The following is a 9,569-nucleotide window of genomic DNA, read 5'->3' as shown; positions in this document are numbered from 1 at the left end:
TGATGTCAGGATATTCGCGTAGTATGTCGTGATAATCAGACTCACCAGTTACGCATTTTACCGAAGAAATGATATCCGACGGTCGAGCAAGCGAAGCCACAGTCGACAAGCTAGTGTTATTGTCGATACGATCACGTCGGGGTCACCAATAAAGCAGTGGATAGGTAGGAAAGAAAGAAAGCACTGCAAGAAGTAGAAGGTGTATTGAAGAAGGAAAGGCGATACAAAAGAAATGGCATAGGTACGAGCTGCAAGCGAAATGCGCGCGCGCGACGGACATGCGATCGTGTCGAGCAAGCGAAGCCACAGTCGACAAGCTAGTGTTATTGTCGATAAGTCGTTGATTCCTGCAATCAACAACCAAATTAAAAAATGATAAAAAATCCACACCTATTATCGCCTTTGTAACGTCGGCCACCATAAATTGCCAAGCAAAGTCGCGGCGCAAGCCCAAGTTCAACACCAAGTTGACATGCCCGTATGTTGGTATGGGCGTTCCGTTAGCCGCACACAAATCATAGTCCGTACGAGCCCGGCGTTCTTTAACATAAATACGGGGGAAAACACAAAGATCACTGCCCGTGTCCACTAAAAATTGTACTTTAGTTTTTCTGTCCGTAACAAATAAGCGACCACTGTTGATGCAATCGTCGGCCGCCATTACCGATTGCCCGTCGAGTTTCCCGACCCAAAGTCACACGGTTTCACACATCTGTCCGCTTTGCCACCAAATTTTGCGTGGTACCAGCAGTTGGGATACTTGCGGTAATTGGAGTGGGAACGATTCCGGGATCGGGAACGACTTCGGTTACGCCCGGCTGCCCGACGATGACCATCTCTCGACATCTGGGTTATTTTATTTGTGAGGGCTGCGACTTGTTTGGTGAGCTCGGCGATCTGGTTTTCCACTGTCTCGCTTCTGCTACCGGATGGGGCTGCTCGCGAGGTCGAAGCAACCTGTTGACACGGTGAGACGACGTCATGGACTCGGTCGGCTAACTCAGCCAACTCATCCAGGCTTGCTCTCGGCTGTGAAGCTATGATGGTCTGGGTGCCAGAAGGAAGCCGGCTCGTCCAGATTGTCCTTAGGAACTCGTCAGGAACTCCAGGACCAGCCAGGTTCTGTAGGTAGCGCAGGAACGCTGATGGCTTGCGGTCCCCTATCTGCTCATGGTCCAAGAGCTGCTTCAGTTTCTTCTCCCGGGATGCCGACAACCTCTTGATGAGCTCACTCTTCAGCTTGTCGTACTTGTTGTTCGTCGGTGGGGAGGTAATGACGTCCTCAACCTCAGCGGCGTACTGTGGTTCCAGCTGTCCAATCGCGTAGAAAAATTTGGTTCCGTCTGCGGTGATATTGGCCAGCTGGAATTGGCCTTCCAGCTGCGCGAACCAAAGGGCTGGTTTTTCGGCGTAGAATGGAGGTACCTTCACGCCGACTCTAAATGTTTCAAGCGCCATTTTGCCGTCTTTGTTCTCCGAATCACTCGTCGTTGTGTTCAATGTGGGTCACCAATAAAGCAGTGGATAGGTAGGAAAGAAAGAAAGCACTGCAAGAAGTAGAAGGTGTATTGAAGAAGGAAAGGCGATACAAAAGAAATGGCATAGGTACGAGCTGCAAGCGAAATGCGCGCGCGCGACGGACATGCGATCGTGTCGAGAGATTTTTTCGACTGAGACAGCGGCGGCCGGCCGACTGGCTCGATGCGCCAGCGACGACCGGTTCTCTCGTCGCGTCGTTGCTACGCGCGAAATTACGAATATATAAAACGCGTTCGCTTGTCCGCCTCAACGTACAAATTACTATTAATATATCTACTTATTATACAAACAATATATATTTTATTTATACAATACTATATTTAAATAATTAAGTTCTACTATTTAATACTAACTATAACTAATAACATAAGTATAATAATTTAAAACAATAAATGCGTGGAGGCACGCCACAATTTCAATCATATTTTGTAATAAAAAATAATTTATGTAATAACACTGTTAAATTGGCGTTTTTAAACCGAGCCAAGCTAAGCCTATGAATAGCTAAAAATAGCTAAGAAAACAGTTGAAGTAAATATTTTTTTTTTGCTTAAATTACTAATGTTTTGGTCCATTTTTTAACTTCAATAAATAGCTATATTACTTCAGTAGCTAATACAAAAAAAAATTACAGGAATATCTTCATATTTGTAGCGATAGTGCCTAATGATATGGTGGAGGGTATCAAATTATATAAGAAAAGTTACAAAAGTTAATGTAACTTTTAAACAAAAAGAGTTAGTTTTTTTAGTATTTTTCCTCGTTTACTTATCGACCTGGCTATACATAATTACCGTTTTATCGTTGAATTTTATGACACGCTGTGTAAGGAAAATTTAATAATTTCAAATTAATCCTTTACATGCAAACAGTTAAATGATTTCATTGTTACGTTGTTATTAGACTATGAGACTAAATTACTATACTTAGTGTCTCTTGATTTATCCCTACTATTGTAAACATTATGGACATTATGCCGCAAAAAAAAATAAAAATTATCGTAGTCTATTTCAACCTTAACAAAGTTTGTAAAGAATACGTTAAAAAGGGTTAGGAAATTGACGATTATTCCGTCTTTATTTTTTTTCCCCTAAGGTTTTTTTTCAAGTTAATTAACTTTTATAATAAAACGTTAAAGTAAATATATCTAAGTTTTTTTGTTAAATTAATAAAAATACTTTCGTTAAAAAAACTAAAGTTATACTGAAAGAGGGAAGAATTGTTTTAACTTTTAAAAAATGGAATAATATTAATGAAGGAAATTTGTAATTACTTTTTGTTAATTTGTAAAAATTAATAACTACTGAGCAGACTGAGCGTCGATGGCTCAGGGGTCAATCACTTGACTTGCAATCTGCACGTCCTAGGTTCGAATCCCGCCATGCACTAATGTGTTTTTCGATTTCCGAATTACATATGTACATTTATCCGACGTTCTTACGGTGAAGGAAAACATCGTGATGCAACCTGCACATATCTGAGAGAGAAATTCAAAGTGTAAAATCAACCAACCCGCACTTGGCCAGCATGGTTGACTATGGCCTAGTCACCCCTAACTTAGGGTAGGCTATGAGCCCCTCGGTGGGGACGTATAGTGAGCTGATGATGATGATTAACTACTGGAAAAAATCTCAAAATCACACCAATAGTAAACATGAAACATATTTTCTTATAATTTACGTTTAGAACATGGTAAACAGGCAAATAGATGGTTATATGGTATGACATCTCAAAACGTTTTCATAATGCGATTATCCGTTGCTTTCTGACACCAAAATTCCCGGTTAAAACATATTCCTATCTCTGTTTTCACAAAGATAATGACAGTGATGACGATACGCTTTATAGAGAAATTTTAGTCTCGGAAACCTACGGTAAGTGTTTAGAAGGTGAAGATACATTAGTGATACAAAAGGATGACAAATTAATACACCTCCAGAATCGAATAATCATCACAGACGTAGACGTTTCAATTTGTATTTTAAGATGTCGCTACGAACATGCAAAATCACGGTTAATTGAACAGATACCCTTTTGCCAGAATGTCTTAAATTTATCGGCTACAATATTATTGTCATGATTTTTTTTTAATTATTTGTATACTAGCTGTCGCCCGTAATTAGCAGTTCATGTGTACTACCAGATGTTCTACATCTATGCCAAATTACAGCGAGATCTGTGCAGCTAGTCTGCAGATAATTTCAAACGAACATCCATCAATCCAAACATTCCCATTTATAATGTTAGTAAGATTTTCGATTAATTAAAAATTACAAGAATCTTTTTGGAAATAATTATTAAGGGCTATTCTTACAATAATATCTATATAAGTATATATTAGGGGAACAAAGCTGCTAGCTCATTTCCTGTTCAGTAACCGAATCCTAATCTATAGATTAAATGTCGGGCTCACTGATTTTCAATTTATTTCGCAATGAATTAATTTAAATCAAATAATATTTTTGTAACGAAATATATTCGCTATGTTCTTTTTTTATTTATCTATAAGAATATTATAAAACGGAAGAGTTTGTTTGTTTAAACGCGCTAATCTCAGGAACTACAGGTTAGATTTGAATAATTATTTTTTTGTTGGATAGTCCATTCATAGAGGAAGGCTTTAGGCTATATAACATTACGCTGCGACCAAAAGTATTTTTTTTTCGCGCGGACGGAGTCTCGGGCGACAGCTAGTTAAGTTATATTTTTTAATTACTTTTCAGTATATCAAGTGAAGTAACGAACAAATCGGTACATCATTACATTAAAATATTAATCACATTTGTATTACGAAAAACAATTATGGATTTTTTTTTACATCCACACACTTCATCGACCTTTAAATTTAAAAAATGAAAAAGAATTACTTCACTTACGAAAAGCCAATATTATATTTCGCGACCGAAACAGAAGACCTTGACATATTCAATGACACTTACCAAATTAAAAAAGAAAACACGTAAAACAGCGACCGAACACTCAAACGTAATGAATAATTATTTTTTAAATATTTTGTTCGAATTTGTATGTTAATTTTTTTTAATAATATCCAAAAAAAATGTCAATTAACATTTTGTTTGGTTTGCCAATTTGATTTAAAAATAAACGGTTTGATTAATGAACCTCACAAAATATACGAAAGCTACAATTGTGTTAATGCTTCCAAATTTTGTTCTATACATTTGATAGTCAATTGTTTTTGGAATGCTATTTCTTTTTCCACTTTTAAAAAATATGGCTTTTGTAAAAACTTCTTCCTATCGTCGGCCGTTTATTTTCTTGTGGCGTGTAAAAGTTATTGGCTACAACATATTATTTTAGCAACAATTTACTGTACGCAATTTCAATATATAGCAATTTTATTAGTTGTAAAAGTAATATTTGAAATTTTTACTTCAGAGCGTAAAAAGAATGAATTATTTGATGAAAATTTATGTCATATTATGTATATCCGAGTTTTATTAAATTTGGGACTTACTAGTTAGTATTTATATAGGGCTGATTGATTAGTCAAACTATCTGTTGCCGACGGATACGGAACATTTTTATATGTTTTTTATTCATAATTTTAATATTTTTGTATTTGGAATTCTTTCTCCCTTTTTCTGTATTCTGTATATGTTCAGTGCGTGCTGATCTTTTCATTTCGTTATTCTATTTTAAATTTTCATTTCCCCTTTTTATTTTATAATATAATATTCCAAAATTTATCTTAATCCAACCGCTCTTTCCATCCTCAGTATTTTCCGTCGTCTTTACTATCGATATCGATTCTTGACGTCGATCGGAAAATTTTTTTAGATCACCCTTTAAACAGTGGCCCAAGTTTTTTAATAGGTTTTGACCTTAAGAATTTTATGATAGATTTAGTAGTTGTTTGTTTACAGGGGGTGTTACTTTTTGAAGATTGTGATTCAGTGTGCGAAGATCTGCCCGCAGTTGATAAAGAACCAGTGTGTATGATGTTCAGTCGATACAAAAGAGGATATCAGTTCTTCGTCAACGAGTGTCATGCCCGAAGATCTATTTGTAAAGAAAACTTAGGTAAACAAAAAACATTATTACTTTTGTATGGGATTCAGGCAAGTAGAAAACATTTTTGGAGGTCAGAGAGTTAATATATATAAATCTTGATTTTTTTTAAGTAAAGTCACCATCAGATCTTATTGAAAAAAAATGATATAGTACCTAAATAAAATTTAAAAAACTTAATGTAAGTATGAAACAAAAAAAATGGATTTATTTTTCACCATGTAGTTTTCGACCTGGCCATACACCGGCTCATAGTTGAATTTTGGGACACGCTGTATATAATGTTTATCGTTTCAGTACTTCAAATGGTCCACCCAAGTCGATGTTTTAAGAGCAATCAATTCTTTATGCCAATGAACTAAAGGATATATTTACGAAATATTAAACAACAAGATCACATAATAGAGATACAAGACAACAAAATAATTAAAACAAGTGTTAAATCTTATATCTTTAAATGAGCAATTCTTATACAAATTTTTAATATATATATTTATAATTGGAATCTCGGAATCGGCTCCAACGATTTTCATAAAATTTAGTATATACGGGGTTTCGGGGCGATAATTCGATCTAGCTAGGAATCATTTTTAGAAAATGTCATTTTATTCTTGTTTTATCGATAATCAACTTAAACATAAACTTAACTTTTTCTATCGGTAAGATTGAAAAATATTATTTATATTTCATCATTTTATTAGTAATTCGTACTTAAATATTATATTATATAATCTCCAAAAAACACAATTTAAAAAAATACCGAGCAATGGTCATCCAGATTTTGTATTTAATTTGATAACTGTACATTTTAAGTAACTTATAATATAATTTATGACAATACTAAGTAAATAACTTTTATATAATCATTTCCTATAGAAGTATCTTGCTTAATGAGAGCTTATTGAATACACGTTCATCTTTAGATTTAGATATCATTTTCTTCAAACAATAAAATTAATTTCTTAAAATAATCTAAACGGGTCACTGTTAAATTGAAACAACATAAACTCGTACGTAATAATAGTTGAAAACATCTGAAATTGTTATCAAAATTTACATTATACTTTTAAATATTAATTTATTTAATTATGATTGGTTACACTTACTGCAAAAACTAATTCTCGAGTTACATGGAAACACTTTAGACCACTCAAAGCAACAGTTTGTCCGTGTAATTGTTCGATGAATCTTTGAACCTAAAAAAAATGTATAAATAATATATTAATCTTATCTGTATTCAACTACTTCATATCCAGACTTTAACACAAAAGAAACACGAAGCTTATGATCCACAAGCTAATTTAAAATTCCTGACAACGATTTGAAAAATAATTTTCACACACCAATTGTTAGGTTCAGTCAACTTTGTCAATATTAACAGCAGGCAAAAATAGAAAGACATAGCAGTGGACAGTGCAGTACTGCAATTGTTTTAACGCATGTGTACTGTCAAAACAGTCGTGTTCTGTCTCACCGTAAGCGTTCCAATAATTGCAGTACTGCATGGTTGATTGCTCTACCTCACTTTTCGTTACCATCATAGTTGCGCAGTGGTAAAAATCACCAGTCACAAGCAATCTTTTCCAGTGACCATAGATTATAAATATTGTAATTAAAAGGTACTTACTTCTTTGCAAAATATAGATGATCGTATCTTATAAAGTGAAGGGGCAGTTGTAATAGAAGCAGAATTGATTTCCGCGATACATAGAGTAAGAAATATAAATTTCAGGATCAGGAAAATTATTAACGACAATATGTAAGCGCTGTGCTCGAAACCGTTGAAAGGACTGGAAATAAAACTCAATAAATAATAATATATAGTACTCAATATAAAGACAAAATATTAAGAAAATAAAGTGCAAATTAAAAGACGAAATAAATATACTTATTAGCTACAATCAGTCTATTATATTCTTTAGTCTTTGACCAAATATGTTTACAATTTTTTTTTAATCGAATCTGTCTAATGTTTCTTAAGACATTTTTATTCAGATGTCAATTGTATGTAAGATGACAAGTATTAGGAAATCTATTGATAAATTATATTAATACATCTTACCCTTGAATAATATTTGGGCAAGGACCGTTTACAACTGTAAAATATGTGTTTACTCCTTTTCTGAAAAAAATCGTCAACAAACCTAAGTATTTTAACTTCGGTCAACTTTGCTATAACGTTATGACGACTACAAATTAATAACTTTAATAAAGTAATTTAAAAGTGCTCCTTTATATTTACATGTTTTGTATAAAACAAATGATTGTGCTACTTTTACTGTAATTACTGTAAATATTATGAAGTAAATAAAAACTTACGAAAGTATATAATATAGTTGTAGACATATGAAGAATAAACTGTTAGCGAATGATGAAAATATAAGGCTGTTAATGACGTCATCAAAGGATCGGATCAAAGTTGTAATACGATTATAATCTTCCCGCAAATTACGCCAATAATTCGAAGGTAATATCTACAGAACAAATTAAATCTTATTTATTACTAATCATATCTTACTTATATTATTATTTTAATAATAAATATCAATTATCTTACTACTATTATGATTATTATGTTAAGACTAATAATCTGAATGTTTGGATTGATGTCTAATTGTTTGTTGCTACTAACTCTAGAACGGATAAACGGATCTGGATGAAATTTGTAATATAAATAGGTTACTCTCTGGAATATGTCATAGGCTACCGTAACAGCCCGAATAACTCATATTAACTACAATTTAAATTAAAAAAAAACATAACCTCAAAAGATTTTGTAAATGAAAAGACAAGGAGTGACAACTGAAATTTATAATTTCAATAAAAATATATACCGATTATATTTCAGTGCAGACAATTTTACAATGTTCTCTTTATACTTACTTTGTCCTCTGAAGATATAACTTTATCGTTTATTTTACGTAATATTGAAGCTAAGAACAAACTAATACAAACAATGAATATATCGCTAAAGAACCAAATCATTAATGTTGTTATATTCAGCACCTGAAAATATTAAATGACACAATAAAATAATTTGATTTACCATAATATATAACATAGATACGTAGATTAAAAAAAAATGTTGACAGATTATATTATTAAAGTTTCATTAATTCTAATTTCAATAATAAATTAGGGAAATAAAATTACAAATAAAATATCATCATCTGCTCACTATAGGTCCCCACCGAGAGGTTCGAAGCCTACCTAAGTTAAGGGTGATTAGACCATATTCAACCACCATGGCCCAGTGCGGGATGGTTACCTTCACACATATCTTTGAATTTCTTCTCAGATATGTGCAGCTTGCACCACGATGTTTTCTTCCACCGTAAGAACGTCGGATAAATGTACATATGTAAATCGGAAATCGAAAAACACATTGGTACATGGCGGGATTCGAACCCAGGACCTGCAGATTGCAAGTTAAGTGCCCGACCCCTGAGCCACCGACGCTCTAAATAAAATATAGGAATATTTTTTTTTCTTTAAAAACATATTAAATTTACTTACTCCTAATATTATCAACGTGAATAAATTATACGGCATATTTAGTTCGAAAATCCATGGACTAGTAATTTCTATGTAAGTTTTTAACATGTCTTTAGCTGTTGTATTGCAATTCATTACTTCATTTAATTTGCCAATTGCTCGTAGCACTTGCAATACTGTAGAAAAAAATCTTGAGTTTTTTTTATATGAATCTATTTAGTTATCCCTTTTATTTACGTTGAAAAAATTGAGACATCTAAATATATGTTTTCTTACGAGTATTTAAGAATAGAAAACACACGGCATACTTTTACTTTGTTCATTCTTGAGTTCGAATTCATCGCTAACTAAAAATCTTCCATAGTAAAAGGCTTAGTTATACCAATTGCTTAGTAAGCCAAGCCTTAATTCGCAGTAGTTCTTTATTACGCTGTTTTAAAATATGTTTAAGTAGAACAAATACAATTCCTTCAGAGAGTGATTTTAAAGCATTACATCGCTTG

The 9,569-nt window shown here is 33.1% G+C and overlaps 1 protein-coding gene and 1 long non-coding RNA gene across 3 annotated transcripts; one reads left to right on the top strand and one right to left on the bottom strand.

The window, feature by feature from the left end:
* Window positions 1–660: 660 nt before the first annotated feature.
* LOC106118112 (uncharacterized) lies at window positions 661–1,458 on the bottom strand. Its single transcript, XM_013312667.1, has one exon. The coding sequence runs from the start codon at window positions 1,456–1,458 to the stop codon at window positions 661–663; it is 798 nt and encodes a 265-aa protein (XP_013168121.1).
* A 3,526-nt stretch (window positions 1,459–4,984) lies between these two features.
* On the top strand, window positions 4,985–5,930 carry LOC106118207 (uncharacterized). Of its 2 annotated transcripts, none has more exons than XR_001227910.1 (3): window positions 4,985–5,019; window positions 5,427–5,583; window positions 5,869–5,930. It is a non-coding gene; the product is annotated as an uncharacterized LOC106118207 (long non-coding RNA). The 2 variants fall into 2 exon arrangements; XR_001227911.1 differs by having other exon boundaries at window positions 4,990–5,019; window positions 5,413–5,583.
* The last annotated feature ends 3,639 nt before the right edge of the window (window positions 5,931–9,569 follow it).

Source organism: Papilio xuthus, unplaced genomic scaffold, assembly GCF_000836235.2.
Source record: "Papilio xuthus unplaced genomic scaffold, Pxut_1.1 DF827597.1, whole genome shotgun sequence".
NCBI lineage: Eukaryota > Metazoa > Arthropoda > Insecta > Lepidoptera > Papilionidae > Papilio > Papilio xuthus.
The sequence above is the reverse complement of the archived record's forward strand: the minus strand, read 5'-3'. Positions and strand labels throughout refer to the sequence as shown.

Excerpts from the sequence above, each read along its gene's own strand:
- LOC106118112 (XM_013312667.1), bottom strand. The coding sequence starts at position 1,458 with ATGGCGCTTGAAACATTTAGAGTCGGCGTGAAGGTACCTCCATTCTAC.